The following is a 24,508-nucleotide window of genomic DNA, read 5'->3' as shown; positions in this document are numbered from 1 at the left end:
TTCCCTATACAGCCAACAAGGTGCTCTGCTTGCCTTGCCAGCATCTTACAACACTCAATCAAGAAGGGTACTCGCTTGTTTTGTCATTTGTTGACCACCTTGATGGTAGTAGAGATAGGAACAACAAACATCCCATCATTTATGAAGTGGTCAATACTTCTCTACGAGGTGCTTGTGGATAGATTTCTCACACTTCGAAGGTTGAAAACAACTAGCTTATTCTTAAGGGTTAATTCCTTTTGCAATTAGCAGATTCCCAAGGGAACTAGGTATCCCCATTGTAACTCTTAAGACTTGATTAGTATTTATTTGCACACTAGGAGGTACTCTTCTCATTTGAGACTCTTCCTTCACAGACTCAACAACCGCCCATCATACAGCGTAGGGCCCAAGTGTTGGGTGGGTCATTCTCTCCTCTTCAACCTCCAAGCTTTTGAGACAAACACCAGTGACAATGGTCAGCCATCTCGTTTCCTTTCTGTAATACCAGAGTCAAAGTCTGCAGACAAGCTCAGTGTACGGCTGAGTTCCAATCGGTACTCCAAACCTCTCATGTGATGACCCAACAGCATGCACCTGACATAAATTGTGCAAGTTCAGAAAATCCACCAAGGCACATACATAAAATCATGCATGCGCGCGCACATTCAACACAGATAATCCACGCTCAGAGATTCTTACGCACCAGAAAAGTAATCTTGCAAGATAATCACGGTTCACTGTAACAACAGACTGGGACTGCAAGGGAGAAGTGCTCAACTTTTGAGTGCCGTCCTCCTCCCAGGAGCCATTGAAAGTACTGGCTGCTCGATTCCCAAACTGAGAACCTTTATACTGTAGCTTTGTTGAAGGATTATCAAGAAGCCCATTGATGACCTGTTGAATCACGTCTTCCACTTCCGGTGATGTGGGTTGCGACAATTCCGCCACCTGGAAAAGTTGCACGTGAGTACTGTTTTCAATTGCCAGAGTAAATGATCACTTGGAGTTGTTTCACATAAGACTTCAACAACTTTGGTTGGCCAAATCCATGATGTAAAAAACCCCATATGCACCCACGCACCAAAGGTGCCCAAACACAGGTCCCAACAAATAATGACAAACCTTGTCAGGTGCCAAACTCCTCAGGTAGTCCAATAGATCATTCTTCTCCTCACCCACAACGCTGTGTACTTGAAGCCGAGTATTAATTCGCTTACAATCCTCCAGCTCCTGCAAGAGAAATCAGCTTAGCACATATATAGGACATGGACTGCTATTTAGTTAGAAATGGTCAAAAGATCAATTTATTAAAGACCTGAGCCACACTTAAAAAACTAAGGCCGTTGTTGTTTGCATACATGCACACATCCAAGTACAACCCAGGTCCATGATAAACAAAAAGCCCACCTCCCATACCCCCATTTTCAAACAGCTCTTATGCGTCGCCATAAAATTCACCTTCAAATCAGCACAAGTAGATGCACATCAAGGTGATCCATGACAATGTAAACAAAAATCCCACTTCCCAGAGTCCCTTTTCGACAACTAGTCTACGATGACCTCTAATTTTGTCTGGGGCATCTATATGAATATTGTCTAGCTCAGAACAATTGCAGTTTGTCGGGGATAATGTGACACACCTACAAGCTAGCAGAGCCCTTGACAGGCAGCCCCCCAAGTCAGGGATGGGCTTCCCATAGTACTTGATAAGTTGAGCGGTTATCAATGTGGGCAGGCCAGGAACTGATCAATGTAAGATGGGTTTGTCCGGTAACAAATTGGGTGCTGGTACAGCAGCCCATGTAAGGTTATGGGCCACGTACAAATTTGAGTCTTTTTCAATAAAGCTAATACACCATCCTTGGTGAGGGCCCTACAGAGGGTATTTGGTACCCAATCGGGTGTACTGTCTTTATTCTCTCTCTCTCTCTCTCTCTCTCTCTCTCTCTCTCTTACTTCAGCTACATTGTGCAAATCGTCAAGAACCAAGGTGCCGAATATTTGTTATCCCAAGTATAATCTTTTTGTTTTTCGAGCCGGGGTCAGAAACAAGCACGCTGCTGCCTCCCAAGCCACAGAAAAAATGGGAAAAATAAGGGAAAAATGCGGAGAGTGGGGAAAAATGATAAAACACCTCATAAGGGCGGGCACACCCACAACAAAGGCCCTGGTGTATAAAACTAGACAGGAGATGACTTCTAACAAAAGATCCAATCCCTAAAGGACTAAATGAACATACCATTGAGCACCTACGCCTCTTATAGGCCTTTGCACACCTAGACTGCAACAGTCGGACAGCCGACAGGCCCCCCTTTCTCCATATATGCTGGTCGGCCACCAGAAATGTTGAAGCGCTGAAGCCCCTTCTTCTAATCCAGACGACTCCCACTGTGATGCAATCCGACAGCACCTGTGTGCAGCCGACAGAGCCTATGTGCAGCCTTCCTTCTCTTCCATGCTTTGCTCCAGGTCCAACACTTGGTCCTCTTCAGTATGTTGTGCTCAAAATCCTAACTATATCTAGTTCATATTCTTTTTTTGGCTACCTCTTCTGGATCAGCACCTGAGAATGTCCATGGCATCTTTCATCATGCACATGACATCCCCCTTTGCTAAACTTGATGACAGGATTCCAACCTATTCTTGGATGATTGTCATCATCCGAATCTTTTCCCGAAGTCCCTCTGTCATCCATCCATCCCTGGCAACCCTTTTCTCTGAAAGCCCGGCCCGGTCTCCAAAACCACTCTGTCACAGAATAAGATCTATGCATCTGTTCCATCTAGTCCACAATGCCCTGACTCTGAACATTGTCTTGGTCTTCATTCCTGAGAAATGAGTCTGGCACTCTCACATCACCCCTTGGAGGATAAACCTCCCTTGGGACCTGTCACATGCGGAAGCCTTTGTGGCCAGATCATCACTCATAAGAAAACGCAGCACTCCCACTGGATGCTTGATGCACAAACAACTGGATAAAAATGCAAGAGAGAAAACAATGACCTAACCTACTCAAAATCTTATTCATATACTTGTCTGTTACAATGCCATGTTGAAAGCATAGCTTTCAAGGGAAGCTTAGCTTCCCTTGAAAAAGGTCACTTGTACTCCTACCTATGACCCAAGTCCCAAGTGGGAACTTGAATGACTGACTAAGAGACCTAGCCTTGTTTATATAGGCCCTTATAATCTGGCCGACTGGACCAAACCTGGCTGACCAGCATTTAATGCTGCCGACCAGCACTTCTGGGCGTTTTCCTCCTGTCGGGCTGCTGTTGGCTGCCTATCGACTGCGGCTATACTACTAAATGCTCCACGTTGCCCTTCACAACCTTGTGAGGCTGCCGCCTGGTCCACGCCTTCTCATCCACTACTGTTGTCACTAGCTACAGTCCTCTTGGTCCCACTCAGCCCTCAAAAGGTGTCTGACCCTGTCCTACTGCCTGTCCAGATCAGAAGAAGCATGTTCACGTGGCATGCACGTGACAGGACCGTTGCCCGAGAACCTATCTAGCTCATAGGACTGCCATCCCCTCTGGCTTTGTGGAACACCACCAACAAACCTCCTAGGAGCCCTTCCCAATTCTGTGTTCCTTGCCTTGGGCTTCGTATCCGTGTACTTTCCTATACCTTGGACCTATACACCATCATATGGGACTGATTCAGTGTTTAGATTTGCTGAGCCTGATGCTCTGATACCAATGTAACACACGGAAGCTCTGGGAGTCTTCTTTCAGCCCTAAACACTCCTGGAAACATGCTGATGCAAAACGCAGATATGGAGAGAGAGTAGAGAGAGAGAAATGTGCTGGAAATTCAGTACAGAAAGGTACTCTTCTACAGCCCTAGGCTGTCTTCATGAAAAGGGTGATAAACACCAAAATTATGGTCCCTACTTAGACCCTAAAGATCCAATCCCACTGGATGCTTGATGCACAAACAACTGGATAAAAATGCAAGAGAGAAAACAGTGACCTAACCTACTCAAAATCTTATTCATATACTTGTCTGTTACAATGCCATGTTGGAAGCTTAGATTCCCTTGAAAAAGGTCACTTGTACTCCTACCTATGACCCAAGTCCCAAGTGGGAACTTGAATGACTGACTAAGAGACCTAGCCTTGTTTATATAGGCCCTTATAATCTGGCCCACTGGACCAAACCTGGCCGACCAGCATTTAATGCTGCCGACCAGCACTTCTGGGCGTTTTCCTGCTGTCGGGCTGCTGTTGGCTGCCTACCGATTGCAGCTATACTACTAAATGCTCCACGCTGCCCTTCACAGCCTTGTGAGGCTGCCGCCTGGTCCACGCCTTCTCATCCACTGCTGCTGGTCACTGGCTACAGTCCTCTTGGTCCCACTCAGCCCTAAAAAGGTGTCTGACCCTGTTCTACTGCCTGTCCATATCAGAAGAAGCATGTCCACGTGGCATGCACGTGACATGACCGTTGCCCGAGAACCTATCTGGCTCACAAGATTGCCATCCCCTCTGGCTTTGTGGAACACCACCAACAAACCTCCTGGGAGCCCTTCCCAATTCTGTGTTCCTTGCCTTGGGCTTCGTATCCGTGTCCTTTCCTGTACCTTGGACCTGTACACCATCATATGGGACTAATTCGGTAATTAGCTTTGCTGAGCCTGATGCTCTGATACCAATGTAACACACGGAAGCTCTGGGAGTCTTCTTTCAGTCCTAACCACTCCTGGAAACATGTTGATGCAAAACGCAGATATGGAGAGAGAGTAGAGAGAGAGAAATGTGCTGGAAATTCAATATATTACTATAGTACAAAAAGGTACTCTTCTACAGCCCTATGCTGTCTTCATGAAAAGGGCGATAAACACCAAAATTATGGTCCCTACTTGGACCTTAAAGATCCAATCCCTAAAGGACTGAATGAACATACCATTGAGCACCTACGCCTTTTATAGGCCTTTGGACACCTGGACTGCAACAGTCGGACAGCCGACAGGCCCTCCTTTCTCCATATATGCTGGTCGGCCACCAGAAATGTTGAAGCGCTGAAGCCCCTTCTTCTGATCCAGTCAACTCCCACTGTGATGCAATCCGTCAGCACCTGTGTGCAGCCGACAGAGCCTGTGTGCAACATTCCTTCTCTTCCATGCTTTGCTCCAGGTCCAACACTTGGTCCTCTTCTGTATCTTGTGCTCAAAATCCTAACTATATCTGGTTCATATTCTTTATTTGGCTGCCTCTTCTGGATCAGCACCTGAGAATGTCCATGGCATCTTTCATGCACATGACATCCCCCTCTGCTAAACTTGATGACGGGATTCCAACCTGTTCTTGGATGATTGTTATCATCCGAATCTTTTCCCGAAGTCCCTCTGTGATCCATCCATCCCTGGCAACCCTTTTCTCTGAAAGCCCGACCCGGTCTCCAAAACCACTCTGTCACAGAATCAGATCTATGCATCTATTCCATCTAGTCCACAATCCATTCCTACCCTGACTCTGAACACTGTCTCGATCTTCATTCCTAAGAAATAAGTCTAGCACTTTCACATCACCCCTTGGAGGATAAACCTCCCTTGGGACTGTTACCCGAGAATCTATCTGTCTCACAGGACTGCCATCCCCTCTGGCTTTGTGGAACACCACCAACAAACCTCCTAGGAGCCCTTCTCGATTCTGTGTTCCTTGCCTTGGGCTTCGTATCCGTGTACTTTCATGTACCTTGGACCTATACACCATCATATGGGACTGATTCAGTGTTTAGCTTTGCTGAGCCTAATGCTCTAATACCAATGTAACACACCGAAGCTCTAGGAGTCTTCTTTCAGCCCTAAAGACTCCTGGAAACATGCTGATGCAAAACGCAGATATGGAGAGAGAGTAGAGAGAGAGAAATGTGCTGGAAATTCAGTGTATTACTATAGTACAAAAAGGTACTCTTCTACAGCCCTAGGCTGTCTTCATGAAAAAAGTGATAAACACCAAAATTATGGTCCCTACTTGGACCCTAAAGATCCAATCCCTAAAGGACTGAATGAACATACCATTGAGCACCTACGCCTTTTATAGGCCTTTGGACACCTAGACTGCAGCAATCGGACAGCCGACAAGCCCCCCTTTCTCCATATATGCTGGTTGGCCACCAGAAATGCTGAAGCGCTGAAGCCCCTTCTTCTGATCCAGACGACTCCCACTGTGATGCAATCCGACAGCACCTGTGTGCAGCCGACAGAGCCTGTGTGCAGCCGACAGAGCCTTCCATGCTTTGATCCGGGTACAACACTTGGTCCTCTTCTGTATCTTGCGCTTAAAATCCTAACTATATTTGGTTCATATTCTTTATTTGGCTGCCTCTTCTGGATCAGCACCTGAGAATGTCCATGGCATCTTTCATGCACATGACAGTTCTGGAGTCATATGACCTTGCTGATTTCATCATTGTTGGGGTTCCACGGCCGTAAGTAGAGGAAGGGGAGTTATTGTCGATTCATAAGGACCGGGAGGCACAGGCACAGTTGTGGGATCGTGTCAACGCCAGGTTCCGTTCATTTATCTTCCTCAAGTGCACACCGCAGGTAATCAATCATGTAAAGCATATGACGCCGGCCAGAGGTACATAGCAGCATTTGGCTTCTCTTTATAACAGGGTATCGCCCATGAAGAGGATTTCCTTCGAAGTGCAGATGCGGGTTATGAGTCCTGCAAAGTCGTCGACAATGGGGGAGCATATTAACAAGCTGCAAGCTCTTCAGCAGGAAGTTCTTCAGGTTGGGAAGGAGATATCATCGAAGGACATGGCCATAACGTTGTTGTCGCATTTGCCCTCTCAGTACTCAGCATTTTACTCGTCTTTGATTACTAGTGGCACGCTCAGTACCATCACGTGGGAGGAGCTTGTGCCCATGGTCTTGGACCAGGAGGAACGATTCACGAACCCTCCTCAGGGTCGAGGTTCGGAGGCCTTAACTGGCCAACGGTCGAAAGGCCGTAACAAGGGCAAAGGGAAGGCTTCATGTAACGCGCGGAAGCTCTAGGAGTCTTTCTTTCAGCCCTAAACACTCCTGGAGAACATTTGATGCAAAATGCAAATATGTAGAGTAGAGTAGAGAGAGAGAGAGAGAGAGAGAGAGAGAGAGAGAGAGAGAGAGAGAGAGAGATGTGCTGAAAATTCAGTATATTGCTATAGTACAAAAAGGTACTCTTACACACAGCCCTAGGCTGCCTTGAAGAAAAGGTGATAACACCCAAAATTATGTCTCCTATGGGACATCCTAGTGACCCAAACCCCTAGAGGGTTGAATGAGTACAATGATGAGCACACTAGCCCTTTTATAGGCATGTTGGACAACTGCTGTCGGACCAGCCGACTGGGCATGAACTCCAACAAATCACTGGTCGGGCTGCACCTCTCCATGGACTGAAGCGCCTGCTGTGCAGCCGGCCCCTTCTGGTACAGCCGACTCCATTTTCCTTGCAGCCGACTGAGCCCCCTAAGTCCTCCAAGTTCTCCAAGCCTTGCACTGTCCACTTCTGTATCTTGTGCTCCAATAATGGTCTTTTTTCTGGTTGCCCCTTCTGGATTAGCCCTGAGAAGATACATGAGCATGTCATGCACATGACATCCCCCTCTGCTAAACTTGATGACGGGATTTCAACCTGTTCTTGGATGACTGTCATCATCCCAATCTTTTCCCGAAGTCCCTCTGTCATCCATCCATCCCTGGCAACGCTTTTCTCTGAAAGCCCGGCCCGGTCTCTAAAACCACTCTGTCTCAGAATAAGATCTATGCATCTGTTCCATCTAGTCCACAATCCATTCCTGCCCTGACTCTGAACACCGTCTTGGTCTTCATTCCTAAGAAATGAGTCTGGCCCTCTCACATCACCCTTGGAGGATAAACCTCCCTTGGGACCGTTGCCCGTGAACCTATCTGGCTCAGAGGACTGCCATCCCCTTTGGCTGTGGAACACCACCAACAAACCTCCTAGGAGCTCTTCCCGATCTGTGTTCCTTGCCTTGGGCTTTGTATCCGTGTACTTTCCTGTACCTTCGACCTGTACACCATCATATGGGACTGATTCAGTGTTTAGCTTTGTTGAGCCAATTGCTCTGATACCAATGTAACGCGTTGAAGCTCTGGGAGTCTTTCTTTCAGCCCTATGCAAAACGCAGATATGTAGAGAGAGTAGAGAGAGAGAGAGGGAGAGAGAGAGAGAGAGAGAGAGAGAGAGAGAGAGATGTGCTGGAAATTCAGTATATTGCTATAGTACAAAAAGGTATTCTTACACACAGCCCTAGGCTGCCTTGAATAAAAGGTGATAACACCCAAAATTCTGTCCCCTATGGGACATCCTAGTGACCCAAACCCCTAGGGGGTTGAATGAGTACAATGATGAGCACACTAGCCCTTTTATAGGCATGTTGGACAACTGCAACGCTGGCCGACTGCTGTCGGACCAGCCGACTCGGCATGAACTCCAACAAATCAATGGTCGAGCTGCACCTCTCCATGGACTAAAGCGCCTGCTGTAGCCGACCCCTTCTGGTACAGCCGACTCCATTTTCCTTGCAGCCGACTGAGCCCCCTAAGTCCTCCAAGTTCTCCTCCAAGCCTTGCACTGTCCACTTCTGTATCTTGTGCTCCAAGTCCTAGCTCTAATGGTCCTTTTTCTGGCTGCCCTTCTGGATTAGCCCTGAGAAGGTACATGAGCATGTCATGCACATGACACTTCAACGGAGAAGTCTTCTAAGCAGAAGTCCGACGCTGACCGCAAGAAACTAAAGGCAGAGAGGACCTGTAATGATTGTGGCGAGAAAGGCCACTATTGGAGGCAGTGTCCCAAGCGGAAGACCAAGAAGGGTGAAGACTCCTCAGCAGCAACCATGAAGACTCTAGCCTTTGTGCACTTGGAGGTGATGGTCACGGATGTTTCATTTTCTTCAGGCAAGGAGGAGGTTGGAGGACTCTCCACAACGGATACTCGGGAGTGGATTCTAGATAGTGGTGCTTCCAGGCACACGACTCCTTCCTGTTCAGCTTTACAGGATCTCTGCAGGTATTCTGGTCACATTCTTACTGGGGATACATCCACTATCCCAGTTCATAGTGAGGGCAGGTTGGAGATAGTTCCCGATGGCAAAGGGGGGAAGCATTCCTCCCAGGTGTTGTATGTTCCCACACTTGGTTTTCATCTGTTGTCAGTGCATCAGGTTTGCAAGACTGGCATACGGGTGTAGTTTGATAAGCATTTTGATGCTCTTCGGGACAAGGCAACATGCCAGGTAGTTTGGGAAGGCGGAGTGGAGAATGGAGTTTACAAACTTTCAGCACTCTCTCCCAGGTCCTCAGTTTTGTGATGAGTGGCAGTCTAGTAATGGCCACTTAAGTGTGGATACGCTGCAGGTGCAGGCTTTCCCGGACCAGATGGTGGATAGCTTGCCAGTTGATGGCAGTAGTTGGCAAGAACTTTCCAATACTGATGTTGGTGGTTCTTGTGTTCGTCAGTCAGAGGAAACTTTACAGGTGACCTATGCTCTGATGTCTCGTAGCATTCGGGACAAAGAAACTCCTGTAGATGAGGATGTTCTTTCCACGGGGACCTCTTGGAAAGCCAGGCAAGTGACAGTTGATTACTTGCAGATGGAGGTGGTTGTTGCACATTCTCCAGGCTTTGTGGTTCCAGATTCAGAGGGGGTGGTTGATAGGTTTCACAAGGCCTTGCGTGGTCTTCAACAGGTTTCCAAGACTTGGCTTCCCACTGTTATTTACAGGTGTTGATCCTTGTGAGCAGTATGATGCGTCCGTGACTCGGAAGCAGAATGGTTCATTGATTTGGTTGATGGATACCAGATTGGACGGGAGCTTCCTAATGAGGCAGTTGAGCTCATGGCTGCAGATGACTCTTTGGGAGGCATGATTGCGTATCTTGTGGTTTTTGCAACATGCGAAGGGTCATGGACTCTTTTACACTGGAGGGGGATTGATGGATGGAGTCTGACTACACGGTTGGAGTGACTTAGATTGGGGAGGAGATCCAGACACGAGGAGATCTACTTCAGGCCCAAGAGCAATTTCTGGAGCAGTAAGAGGCAATCATCCTTTGCCCTGTCGTCGTCGACAGAGGCAGAGTACTGGGCTGCTTGTGATGCTGCTTGTGAGGTGGTGAGGTTGCAGAGGTTGCATGGCAGGATTGGGCTTCCACTGGAGGAACCCACGGTCATCCAAAGGCACTTTGTTTGTGAAAAGATTGTTGCTGATGACATCTTGCTATAGTTCTGTCCGACGGAGGAGGATAGTACGGTGGACCTCTTCACCAAGTCACTATCTCAAGCTTTGCTCAGGCGGCACCCCAGCTCCCTATGGTTGGTTTCAGGGCCAGGGGCTGAGAGGGGGTGTTAGAAGTCATCTCCTGTCTTTACCAGACACCACGGCCTCTATTGTGGGTGTGCCCACCCTTTGTAGGTGTTTTCTCATTTTTCCTCACTCCCCGTATTTTTCCCTATTTTTATGTGGCTTGGGTGGCAGCCCTGTGGTGGCAGGTGGACCTCTGACTGGCCGACTGCATTTGTTCATGCTGGTGCTGGCTGATTGTTTTGCTTCAGGTCCACGACCTCCCACATGTGTTGGCCGACACCCCTGCAGCTAGCCGACTGGTTTTTTGGCTGGTCGTGGAGGTATAGTGCCTGTCGGCTGCCTCTGAAACAGGCCGACTACACTATGGGGGCCATATAAAATGGTCCCCCTAGTCCCTTGTCACATTCATCTTGTATTCGGGATTCTTCTTGCATATATATAGTAGAGTTACACGCGTCTCTCTCCATTGCTGTTTTTTTCTGCACTTGCTCGTGTTTCCAGATTTTGTCATCATCTTTGCTGCGTATTCTGACAAGGAGAGCCCGGGATTAGGAAAAGCAAGTTGATCGAGCAACTAAGGCTCATGGTTAATAATACCGAGTATATTGGCTATTTATGACTAGACATTTATTTATAGTCGCAGTAGCCACTATATCAGTGAGACTTGGGTAATTATTGTTCACAAAAAGTTATTTACTTTGGTCCATGATGGACCAAGATTAGCATCAGGAACATGATTGGATTCAACATATCACGGACGGTCATGCCGAAGACCTTAAAAGGCAAACGTTGGTGGTACATTAGTGCTGATTGGAATGTTCGTGGCGTTGGAGCCTTAGCCTCCGGCTCGGGGGTGATTCCAAATGGAATCTACGGTTGGGTGGTGAGCTAGCTTGCACCCCATCTATTTGGTACTAATCTGGTTGTTTGTGTTTACGGAGATCCTGGTGGAAATAGCTAGTATACTTGGTATTATTAACCATGAGCCTTAGCAGCCTGTATCAACTTGCTTTCCCTTATCCCACGGCTGAAACCGGCCTCTGATAGAAACCAGAGTGCGGTAGACTAGCAGTCACCCGTCCACTTGTAGTCTAGATGTGAAAACAAAACAGATTGGAGCTAGAGCGCCCAAATCTGAAAACAAGGCGACACCTGTTGGCCCCAAAGCTTGGCGCCCCTTGCGGTATTTCTTTATTCAATTATAATAATATGAATGGCTGAGTACAACAAAAATCAGCCAAGAGTTTACACCTGTATGTCCAATCTGACGGCCCACAAATCCTTCTTAGCACAGAGGATCTATGCACACAGATCTGTGTCTCCAAATAACACACTGTGTCTCCCTCTGATCAGCCAAGATCACTAAGCAGGGCAGCCATGAGCATACATCTGGCATAACTCAAGTGCATGATACATCATCTCAGCTCATACATACATATGCTGTCCAAACTCTGTCTCAACCCTTGTCAATCTGCCATACCCCTCCTCTCACAAGGGGCCAGATAACTCATATCTGCAACAGACATCAAGCAGTAGACAGAGAGATAGATGAACAGAAACGGAGCTTACCAAATTCAGCTCCTGAAACAGCACTGGAGGAAGCAACGGTACCAATCTGTACTTGCAGGCACTTGTATCAACAACCCTGCTTCACATATGTGCATGTACTTGTCTGTACCCTCCTCCTTGTGTTCACCTCTATGCTGACTTTGAATGTACAGATCTGAAAAACAGCCCCGTACCCGTCTGTACTACCTCGGGATACGTGCCAAGAGTTGTACTTGCACACGCAGCCTGCTGTCCACACTTGTGCTCGCCTGAATCAGCGTATTCAATTCTGTCCAGCACCTGTCTGCGCCGCCTGCCGCAACTCTGTTCAGGGCAGCTTGTGTCAGCCCTATCCGTACACTGTACGGCTGTCGTACAGGGCTGTACGGCCTGTACCTGAACCTGCTGCCACCTGTTGACAGTCGCCTGCTATGGCTGTCTCAGGTCCACAGCTCAACGCGGCCTGTACTCAACAGTACCTGCAGTCGTACAGAGGTGTACGGCTGTTGTACGACCTTCTCCAGCACACAGCACACAGAAAACAGCAGCCGTACAGTCTTCAGCAGCCGCCTAGAGTTTTCTCTCAGCTTCTCCACGCTAGAGTACATGCGCATGAAGGCTCCTCCACGACTCCTTTCCCAAAAGCTAGAGAGAGGGGGAGGAGAGAGAAGCACTCACTCCAAAAGTGGAGTGGCCCTCCTCCCCAAAAATCCCTAGGGCCCCAAACTATAAAAGTTCCCTAGGGCCACTAAGGCCTAGGGGCAAACTTTAATAAACATTAAAGTTTAATGTTTCTAGTTCCCCCCTTCACACCTAGGGATGTCCACACATCTTAAACTCTGTCCGGGCACCCCCCATGTGAATCATAAAATATTCTGACTCAGCAACCACCATGCCCACACTTGTGCTGTTCCATTTTCACAGGGCCATGACATACCCCCCTCTTGAAAAATGGCAAGCGTCCTCGATTGCATTCTGGTGATGCATCAAAATATCGAAAGTGAAATATACAATATGGCAAGATCAGCGTCCCAATCTCTCTAAGCCATACACATGTATCAACATTCACTGCAAACCAATGGCATAGTAATAGTCCAAGTTGTATACCACTGTGAACCATACATATCCACAAAAATCTCATGTGACTAGTACACATATATCATAGAAATCCCATAAACAGATGTACTGTCAGCCTCAATACCTTCGGGTGAGGTAAAAACTGCACCAAGCGACCTCTAGATGTCATCTGAGCCTGTCTGTATCAAAGGAGTGGAGGTGCTACCCCCCTCTTGAGCATCAGGTAATGCTCCAAACCCATGCTCTGCTGAACCTGAATGAGCCACAATAAGAGTCGGCTCTAACTCAAAGGCATCGAGATAAAGCTGCAAAACCTGAGGTGAATCTGTTAAGTCACCTTCCTCCATCCACTTCGCATCCATCGGTGAATAGTTCTTGAACTTCACAAGATAGCGACAGTAAACTTTACCTCGTACCTTCCTTTCTTTATGTGCCAGTATCTGCTCTGGAATCAGAACCTCATCAAGTTCCTCAACTTCCGGCTGAGCCTCATCTGATACATCCTCAGGCACATCCCCACGGAAAGGTCTAAGAAGACTCACGTGAAAAGCATTGTGAATCCTCCAGTGATCTGGTAACTTCAATCGATAGGTTACCTCACCAATCTTTTCCAAAACCTGAAAAGGCCCATAATATCGCATGCTCAACTTAGGGAATAAGCGCTCTTTACCCTTCATCTTCTTGAGTCTAGCCTTTTCAAAGCGCAAAAGAACCCAATCACCCAATGCAAATTGTAAATCACGTCTGTGACGATCTGCGGCTTTCTTTTGCTTCTGCTGAGTTTTCTGGAGTGCCAACTGAACTCTCCGATAAGCTTCATCCAAGCTCTCCACATACTCATCAGCCTCAAAGATCTTATCCTTTGTATGCAAAATGGGTGGAATCTTCTTCCCTCCTTCTACAATCTCAAAAGGCGCCTTGCCTGTCGAGCTATGTACAATGTTGTTATTTGCAAACTCCACCAAAGGAAGATACTTTTCCCATTGTTGCTTGTGCTCTGACACATAACACTTGAGAAGATCCAACACTGTAGAGTTAGCCTCTTCTGACTGACCATCTGTCTGTGGATGAAATGACGATGAAAACTTGAGAGTTGTACCCATGTTGTCGAACAACCCTCTCCAAAACAAACTCGTCATCCGTGGATCACGGTCACTAATGATAGACGTAGGCAAGCCATGATACTTGAAGATGTTCGCCATGAACAACTTCACCATATGATCCACTTTGATTGTCTTCCGCACGGGAATGAAATGTGCCTACTTACTGAACCTGCATATGATAGTCCAGATGCCATCATTTCCCGTTTGTGTCCGTGGAAGATCAAATACAAAATCCATGGCAATGCTCTCCCAAGGTCTATCCGGAATAGGTAAAGGCTGTAATAACCCTGGTGTCTTCTGACGGTCAAACTTTACCTTCTGACATACGATGCATTGCCTCACAAAGGCATCAACATCTCTTCTCAAGGTTGGCCAATAAAAGAAAGTCTTCACTGCTTTGACCGTGGCGTCAATACCTCTATGACCTGCATACGGCAGAGCATGACTTCCAATCATAACCTTGAGTCACAATGGCCTGGTAACACACAGTCTGCCATGCATCAATAAAAACCCATCTCTGAGAGTATAATGCTCATGCCGCTGACCCTCAGACATCTGATCATACAACCTTTCAAAGTCCTCATCATGGGCATACTGCTCTTTCATTTCATCAAGCTCATGATGATAAGCAAGTGAAACTGCAGAGACCTGTGGCTTGCGTGACAAAGCATCTGCCACTACATTCTTTTTGCCTTTCACATGCACAATCTGGAAGTGAAACATTGACAAAAAGTTTGCCCAACGCATATGCTTCTCTGAAAGCTTAGTTTGCGTGAGGAAATAACGCAAGGTCTAATGATCTGTCTGCACAGTGAAATCAGCCCCAAGCAAGTAGTGTTTCCAAGTAGAAAGAGCGTGAATTACAGCCAACATCTCTTTCTCATACACCTGTAAATGCTTCTCAGCATCTTGCAAAACTCTACTCTCATAGGCTATCACATGTCCCTCTTGCATGAGAACTGCACGGCTACTTCCACATGCATCACACTGGACAACAAAAGCCTTTCGGAGGTCCGGTAACACCAATACTGGGTCAGAAGTAAGCTTTTCTTTGAGCTTTTTGAATGCTGTAATTTCCCGATCAGCCCATCTAAACGGAGTTGCCTTCTTCGTCAAAGCATGAAGAGACGAAGCAATTTCAGCAAAGTGCCGTATGTAATGCCTGTAATAGGAACACAATCCTAGAAAGCTGCGTACATCATGCACGGTCCTCAAAGCTGGCCAATTAAGTATTGCTCCACCTTTGCTGGATCCATATGGACTCCATGACCAGACACAATATGCCCCAAGAAATGTATCTCCTGCAAGAAAAACTCACTCTTCTTGCCATTAACCACCAACCTATGGTTTCTGAGTTCTGCAAATACAATGGCCAAATGCCTTCTATGCTCTTCCTCAGTTCGTGAATGCACAATCATATCATCAAAGAATGTGCCCACAAACTCTTTATGAGGCCTGAAAATCCTGTCCATCATTCTGTTAAATGTGGCAGGCGCATTCGTCAAACCAAAGGGCATAACCAAGAACTCATACAACCCAAACGTAGTTCGAAATGCTGTCTTATGCACATCCTCGGGTCTAATGCGTATCTGATGATACCCGCTTTTCAAGTCAATACGACTAAAGACTGTGGAGCCCTGTAAGCGGTCCAAGATGTCATCGATCCTCGGTATGGGGAATCGATTCTTGATGGTATTCTTGTTCAGCGCCCTGTAATCAATACACATGCACCAAGAACCATCCTTCTTCTGCACTAAGAGCACAGGTGAGCAAAAGGGTGATGAGCTAGGCTGTATCAACCCTTTATTCAAAAGCTCCTACACCTGACTCATAATCTCTTCCTGTTGGGCTGCACTAATACGGTACGGCGGTCTATTCGGTGGAGTACTACCAGGAATCAGATCTATGGCATGATCTTTTGGCTTCTCAAGAGGTAATTCTCCTGGCAATGACTCGGAAAAACAGTCTTGAAACCCACTTAAGAAATCAGTCCTGTCCTTATCTAACATAGACAAATTAGACTTAGACTCATCATCCTGTGCATCCTTTACATAAATCAAGTACGCGGAAAGATGCTTTTTCATTACTGATAAAATCGCCGAAGCGGATACAATAGGAACAGATTCCCCTTTGAGTTTTACATCCAATACATGCTCTTTCCCTCTATGAGTCAGAGTGATTGTCCTATTGTAAGTATCCACCACCGCATGTACCCTGTGGCACCATGGCATCCCCAACAAAACATCACAGCCATCCAAAGGCATGATGAAGAACTCTTCGCTGTCCACATAACCCTGCAAATGAAGCCGAAGCTTCCCAATAATAGGAGTAACGGGTTCTGCATACCCTGGACAAGCCATATTAGCCTCATGTAAGGCCCCATCTCCTCTGCGCGAATCCCCAATCGGCCAGCCAAATCTGGTGAAATGAAGTTGGCTCTAGCACCTGTGTCAAAGAAGATCAAAGCATTCTGATCTCTCACTTTGCCCCATGCCCTGCACAACTCTGTAGCTTCACCACCTAGCTGCTCCCCCACAAGATCAGGAACTAAGCCTGCAGAAGGCTTTGGTTTCTTTGGCTTGGGCTCTCCTTTATTGTCAGGGTCCTTTTGGGACTTTCTTTTGGGACAATTGAATGACATATGCCCCTCTTCAGTACAGTAAAAACACTTTTGAGCATCTCTCAAAGCCTGTCTTTCCTCAGAAGTCCTCTTGGGCATTGGCAACTTCTTATACTTTGTCTCTGAAGACCCTTTAGCATCACGAGAAGCATGCCCAAATTTTTCAGCTTTCTTGCTCAATTTCTTACTGCCTTTAAACCCAGATGAACCACCTGTGAGTAACGCATTAGCTGTCATAGCATTTTCAATCATCTGTGACATGTTTGTTACTCTTGTCTTTATACAATAATCTCGTACCTCCTTGGGCAGCCCACAACAATACTTCTCTACCTGCTCAGATAATGGCACGGCACGGTAAGAAGTCACTGGGAGTAAAGCTTCCCAAAACTTCTTGTTATAATCCTCCAACTATCACACTTTGAAGCATCCAGCTTGTGCCATGCACTCATAACATCCACCTCAAATGTAGATATGAGCCATACGGAAGAGAAAACCTGTTTGAATTGGACCCATGTGGTGGGTGCTATGCCCTGCAAAAGAAGAGTAGACCACCACTGCAAAGCATTGCCCTTGAGAAAAGTGGCAGCTTTCCTCACCTTAGAGGACTCTGTATAATTCCCACCAGAAAAAGCAACATCAAACTGCTGTAAAAAGGTAAGTGCTTTAAGTTTATCCTTGGCCCCACTGAATGTGTCAAACTTCACTGCAGCTCCCCCTTCCTTGTAATCTTTCGCCTTTCCCATAGGCGTTAGATTGTCATATGGAAGTGGTTTCACGAGATTGCTGCCCCCAACATTCATACCCATCATTGGGTCAACATTACCCATTCCCACACCAGGCATACCATACATTCCAGCCATGTTTCCAAACATTCCATTATGCATACCTGGCTGCATACCACCAAACATATTGCCTTGCATCCCAGGTTGCATGCCTGCAAACACATTTCCTTGCATACCGGACTGCATACCACCATACATATTGCCTTGCATGCCAGGCTGAAAATTGGCTCCAAAAGGCCCATACATACCCATGCCTCCTTGAGGGTAACCCCCAGTCATGGATTGGAACACCGAACCACCACCAAAATAACCTGGATGCATATTCTGCTGAGGAATAGGTGGCTGTCCATAGAAGGAACTCTGAGAGTTTGCACCATAAGCATGCTGCATGTTCGGAAACTGGCCAAAAGATGGTACCTGTGGGATGGCACCACTATGACCCTGTGAAAGATTCTTTGAACGAACCTTCTTCTTCTTTTTCTCGGGCTCTGTGCGGGGTTCTATGCAAGATCTCATAAATTCAACAAATCTCTCACTCTGTGTGAGCTGCATAAAAGTATCCATAACACTAGCCAAACGATCTTTGAACCGAGCATCATCATCCTCTTTACCATGCACATCGTCTGGCTGTGTTACATCCTCATAGGGCTCAACATCTGCAGCCTGTTCTCCTGCAAAAATATCCTCAGATACATCTCTCTCAAGAGAAGTGTCTTGCTCTTCTTCTTCATGATAGAAGTACTCTTCCTCTGTATCAAACATGTTTGCTGAATTTTCAGCGATGGCTTTCTTCAAAGCAACCACGAGCTCACCCCCTTCAGAAAGTTGATGATTGGTCCCGGCAACGGAACCTTGAAACCGGCCTCTGATAGAAACCAGAGTGCGGTAGACTAGCAGTCACCCGTCCACTTGTAGTCTAGTTGTGAAAACAAAACAGATTGGAGCTAGAGCGCCCAAATCTGAAAACAAGGCGACACCTGTTGGCCTCAAAGCTTAGCGCCCCTTGCGGTATTTCTTTATTCAATTATAATAATATGAATGGCTGAGTACAACAAAAATCAGCCAAGAGTTTACACCTGTATGTCCAATCTGACGGCCCACAAATCCTTCTTAGCACAGAGGATCTATGCACACAGATCTGTGTCTCCAAATAACACACTGTGCCTCCCTCTGATCAGCCAAGATCACTAAGCAGGGCAGCCATGAGCATACATCTGGCATAACTCAAGTGCATGATACATCATCTCAGCTCATACATACATATGCTGTCCAAACTCTGTCTCAACCCTTGTCAATCTGCCATACCCCTCCTCTCACAAGGGGCCAGATAACTCATATCTGCAACAGACATCAAGCAGTAGACAGAGAGATAGATGAACAGAAACGGAGCTTACCAAATTCAGCTCCTGAAACAGCACTGGAGGAAGCAACGGTACCAATCTGTACTTGCAGGCACTTGTATCAACAACCCTGCTTCACATATGTGCATGTACTTGTCTGTACCCTCCTCCTTGTGTTCACCTCTATGCTGACTTTGAATGTACAGATCTGAAAAACAGCCCCGTACCCGTCTGTACTACCTCGGGATACGTGCCAAGAGTTGTACTTGCACACGCAGCCTGCTGTCCACACTTGTGCTCGCCTGAATCAGCGTATTCAATTCTGTCCAGCACCTGTCTGCGCCGCCTGCAGCAACTCTCTTCAGGGCAGCTTGTGTCAGCCCTATCCGTACACTGTACGGCTGTCGTACAGGGCTGTACAGCCTGTACCTGAACCTGCTGCCACCTGTTGACAGTCGCCTGCTATGGCTGTCTCAGGTCCACAGCTCAACGCGGCCTGTACTCAACAGTACCTGCAGTCGTACAGAGGTGTACGGCTGTTGTACGACCTTCTCCAGCACACAGCACATAGAAAACAGCAGCCGTACAGTCTTCAACAGCCGCCTAGAGTTTTCTCTCCAGCTTCTCCACGCTAGAGTACATGCGCATGAAGGCTCCTCCACGACTCCTTTCCCAAAAGCTAGAGAGAGGGGGAGGAGAGAGAAGCACTCACTCCAAAAGTGGAGTGGCCCTCCTCCCCAAAATAATCCCTAGGGCCCCAAACTATAAAAGTTCCCTAGGGCCACTAAGGCCTAGGGGCAAACTTTAATAAACATTAAAGTTTAATGTTTCTAGTTCCCCCCTTCACACCTAGGGATGTCCACACATCTTAAACTCTGTCCGGGCACCCCCCATGTGAATCATAAAATATTCTGACTCAGCAACCACCATGCCCACACTTGTGCTGTTCCATTTTCACAGGGCCATGACATACCCCCCTCTAACCTTGTGGGATTAGGCCACTAATCTCGAGGATTAGCATTAAATACATAATACACCTAATTGAATCTCTCCTGCTACATAAGACCTTTCTCATCCATAAAAGGATTCCGTGAGATAGGTCCACGTTCTCACAAGAGCGAGAAGTTTAATTAACTAAAGGTTTAACCTTCAGTCTAACCTTGGGGCAAGAAATCAACTCCATTCCTGGACCACCGTGTGTCCATTCCACTATCCTCGCATGTCTTTGAAGGCAGACACACAACCTCCTCAACAACAGGCATACAAGGAAGTATAAAGAAAGCATGGTTGACATCCCAACTAACCCAAGAGTTTAATATAGATTTTAGGATGCAAGTGAACTCCCATCTTGACAATCTATCAGGCTGCATTTGGGATGCCCAAATGAATCCTGATAAGATTGACCCACCCTACAAGCCCGATAACATCGACTCAGATAAGCCGGATGGGCCCACTGCACCGCGCCTGAAAGCGTGGGTTCGGAAAGAAAGCGTAGATGCCCGACAGTGTTTTCTGGCAGGTCTTTGGGAGTGCTTGAGGGGAGGGGTGCGCAAGTAAACCCAAATCAAGCCGGATCTGCTGTAGCATCCACCGAGAGAGTCAAGTCAGCTACCTGACTGCCTAGCCCTCTGCCAGCAATCTCTCTCCACCAATGGCCTGTTTACAAATGCTTTGTGTCTGGGGTCCAGGATCTCAACCGTTAAAATAGATTGTCTCGATTTTAGATAAAAGTAATATAGTGCATCTGAATGTTACAACTTGAAGGATAACCTGGATCTAAAACACCTAAATGTTACATTCTTTCAAAACAGAGTCACCTTGTGAAGCAAAAACATACCTGTGAAACAGATGCTAGCTTTTGCTTTAGGTCGTGGATGTAACTTTTGGCTTCTTCACTGATAGGGCCGAGTGACTCAAGTGTGTCCACCTCATCCTGGATCGCATGACGGTCCTTTCGGAAAGCTTCCAGAGCTTTCCCTGCAATGAAACTGGTTTCCTCTTCGTGTAGCACAGGCTTAACACTTTCTATTTCTCTGACATGAACCTCATTCTCCAGAGATTCTTTATCTTGCCCACCTCCAACCTCATCATCATCATAAAACTCTAAACTCTTTTGTAGACACAATCTGTACTCTGCATTTCTTAATGTATAACTATATAGGGCATGTCACAAAGACGAAGCAAAATGGCAATGAGAAAAGACACATTAACAACTGTCAGTGAATAAGCTGTCTGTAGAGTTTCACATACCCAGTCATCATGGAAGACACGAGCAGTTTTGCAAGGGGCTCACGTGATGTCTCAACTGTCACATGAAACTGATCAGATGGTAGCAAACCCAGCATACCAGAGATGGTCCTCTTCATGGCATCCATGCTGTCAGGAGAAGCCTCCTTGCTAATTTGGCTACCATCTAGAGGCTGAATGTCTTGAACTAAACTCAGCAGCAATGAAGGTTCCTACATATGAGCAATGACACAAGAAGCTAAGAAAGATGGCAGAGATGGAATCAGCGCTCTCTCTCTCATTTTTGAAGCACTTCTAGACCCATTTTATAAATAAAAAAAAGGGTGATTACCGTTTGCAATTCAAAAGACAAGCTAAACTATGATAAATATGTAGGGCGGCACATGTGCCGATACATGGTATCAGCCAAGCCTTTCAAAACCCTCCGTAACCTATCTTGCCCTTCAAAGAAGAGCAAGCTATAATTCACCCATCAAATTTATAACCCAGATTTTACCCTTCTTTGAAGTATATACCCTAACACTATTGAGGGAAAATTTCTGGTGTTTTTGAGGAAATTGCGACCTACCTTCTCCAAGCCGCTCTTTCTTGAGACAGACTGGTGATTCCCGCCTTTGCTCTCGCTGTAAGTTCCACCTTCCTTGACCCGCCCACGAAGTATGAGGGGCGGGCTGATGGGATGATGCTGAGAGGGCGAAGGGCACCCGGAGAGCTCGCCCAGAAGCCCACTTCTTCTGGCCTGGGAGATGCCCCAGCGATGCGGCCTGAGTGACCAGGATGAGGGTAGGACAGACCTGCCGCTGCAAAAAGTTGAAGAAGAAGAAGAAGAAGCCGTCTGAAGCAGCGCTCTCACATGCTCCACGCTGCAGAATGGCCGAGGGAAAGCCGCCCCCGTCATGGACTCGAAGAAGCTCTCTCTCTCTCTCTCTCTCTCTCTCTCTCTCACACACAAACAATCACAGAGACATCAAATTGTCGGGAAGAATCAGCAGCAAGTGTACTTGGGCAGGTCTACAAGCATGTTATGGGACTTGGGCCCGCATGTTATGGGGCTTGGGCCCAGGCCTTCCATGATCCATCATGTATACTGACTAACTACTCAACCTGCCACTTGTAATTTTTCCTCTGAATAGTGAAAATGAAGAATAGCTATAGATGTCACTTACGTGTATGCTTATCTATGCGACTATATGCTGAGGCTTATCTATGCGACTATATGCTGAGGTCTTGTCAGCTTGGTGGTGGGGGCTGGGCCGTGGGCTGATGGTTTCCAAGGCATGGACCTGAGTTCGAATCGAGGGCTTCGAGCTCACTTGCGGTAGTATCGAATCCTTAGCACCCCCGCTCCCCAAATTAAGGGCACTTACAAGGGAGAAAGTGGGAAGTTTTCGACCTAATTTGTTAATGTGACATCTATTGGTAGGATGAAGTGCCTTTCCGCCCCCTTATACTCCCCCAATACTAGATGCATACTAGCTCCTTCTACACTTGGAGTTGCACCCATCGGATTTTATTTTGAGCTTAAAAATAATGCTCAGCTTTGCATTGCAAAGACAAAAACATTCTCCCTTGGGAAAATTATTCGTGAAAAGGTAGTTTTCCCGAAGGGCTTCTTAGTGTTTTTTTAAGTTGGTAGAGGTGTTTGACTCATTGGATTGACATGTTTAATTGGAAGATGGAAAGTATTTAGTGGGGATTTATCTCGCCCACGTGTTATCCTCAACCATTCACGATATCATCAACTCACCACCACCACAGTCTCCTTAGCCACATGGTGTCCTCCAACTCACTTGTAGTATGAGGTGGCTTGCACCCACCAAATTGTTTACAAATCATCATGGTCTTGGATTTTGGGAAAATAAATCCCATCAAATCAGCAAGCTTTCTTTTTAAAGAATGTACCACGGGATATTGACACATCGGTAGTGGGAATTTTACTCAAATGAAAACAAATGAGTTGATGACACATAAGCAATCAAAATGTTAAAACGTAGATGGCCAATAAAACTTTGACACATTAGCACATGGAATGTTAAAAATTAGAGAGTTAATAAAATTTTACCACATCAATAAGGAGAATTTAAAAATTTCTTCCACTCCCCAAGACCATGATGGTTGGGAAAGGCCATGGGTTGGCCTTTCCCTATAAAAATGGGTCACTGGCTAACGCAAGCTCCCTATTTTCCTCTAGGGAAAGGCCTCCCCATGGCCTTTCCCTACACCATGTTAAGGTTCTTACCCCATCAAGGTTGTGATGGGTGGGAGAAAGCTTTGAAATGATTCATCACCTTCTTCAGAGTCTAATATTTCTTTATGAATATTTCATCAAACATGAAAACTCTTAACGTACATTTGATGAATATTCCATCAAACATGAAAATTCTTTACATGCAAACATAGAAGCACTTCTTGCAATAAGTAGTGTATGCATTTTTCCTTAGAAACAATTTCTTTTATCTTTAGATATTTGGGAATTTTCAAAGAAAAGATACAAACAATCTAACTTAATATGCACAACTCTAGCTTCTTGGAGAGACGGAATAACTCTCTCACTTGTAGCAAGAGTAGTATGATCCACACTTAGCTCAATCCAATGGGATTTGCATCCCTTTCGGAGCTAGGGATTCAACCCGTACCGGTGCACAAAAGCTTATCCATTTGATGGAGAGAATGTGAAGAAAACTACTACTATTGACATAGACTCAACACACACTCAAGCTCAATCTTGCTATTGCTCAACTCCACATTCCATTCATCCATACATCCAAACAAGAAGAAAGCCTAGCTATTGCTTACACAAGATCAAGCATTCTTCATTCTCAAATACTCATTTCCCTAGCATGCACACAACTCTTGAAGCTATCAATAAGAAACATGCATACTAGAGAATTGACAAAAGAAGAGAGACAAATATCAACTCATTGCATTGAATTAACAAAAGAATAGAACTTACAACAATGTAGATGGGGAGTGAGAAGAGCTTGCACCTCTATGGAAGAAGAGGGAGAGCTAGTCTCAAGAGAGCTCAAACATGAGTTTGCCCAATGTGTCCATACTCTCAAATGAGCCACCTTTTATACAAAAATTCTAGAACTCTCAAAAGTTCCCATGTGGGATTATTGTGAAACCCTCTCCCACATACATCTACAAAGTGGGACTCTTTACAAGAGCCCTAAGTATCTTTTTTGTTGCATCCTTGTATTAATCTTCAACACTTCTATATCTATTCTATTTTTCAAGATAGTTGATGTATGCTACCTTCATGGTTGGGTCATAAGCTCCTTGAGCTCCCATACCATAGGGTTCTCTTTTTAAAAAAGCATTCTTGCATAAGATCTAGCTGCAAAGCAAGAAGAGCAAGAATTCTTGTATTATTGTCTTTGGTCTAGGAGGCTTCCAACAATTTCATGCACTATAAAGTAAATCATATTTACAATACCTCCATTGAAGATAACAACACCTTGAGTCTCTCTTAA

The 24,508-nt window shown here is 46.2% G+C and overlaps 1 protein-coding gene across 1 annotated transcript; it reads right to left on the bottom strand.

Annotated features, from left to right (window-relative positions):
* Positions 1-319: 319 nt before the first annotated feature.
* LOC147621291 (uncharacterized) lies at positions 320-21,983 on the bottom strand. The gene is made up of 6 exons (XM_086823993.1): positions 21,601-21,983; positions 21,036-21,244; positions 20,623-20,938; positions 1,105-1,212; positions 686-930; positions 320-576 (listed from the first exon to the last, which is right to left on the bottom strand). The coding sequence occupies exons 1-6, from the start codon at positions 21,928-21,930 to the stop codon at positions 459-461; spliced, it is 1,326 nt and encodes a 441-aa protein (XP_086680119.1). The 5' UTR covers positions 21,931-21,983; the 3' UTR covers positions 320-458.
* Between the last annotated feature and the right edge of the window lie 2,525 nt (positions 21,984-24,508).

Source organism: Cibotium barometz, chromosome 30, assembly GCF_041138505.1.
Source record: "Cibotium barometz isolate CiBa-2024 chromosome 30, ASM4113850v1, whole genome shotgun sequence".
Taxonomy (NCBI): domain Eukaryota; kingdom Viridiplantae; phylum Streptophyta; class Polypodiopsida; order Cyatheales; family Cibotiaceae; genus Cibotium; species Cibotium barometz.
The sequence above is the reverse complement of the archived record's forward strand: the minus strand, read 5'-3'. Positions and strand labels throughout refer to the sequence as shown.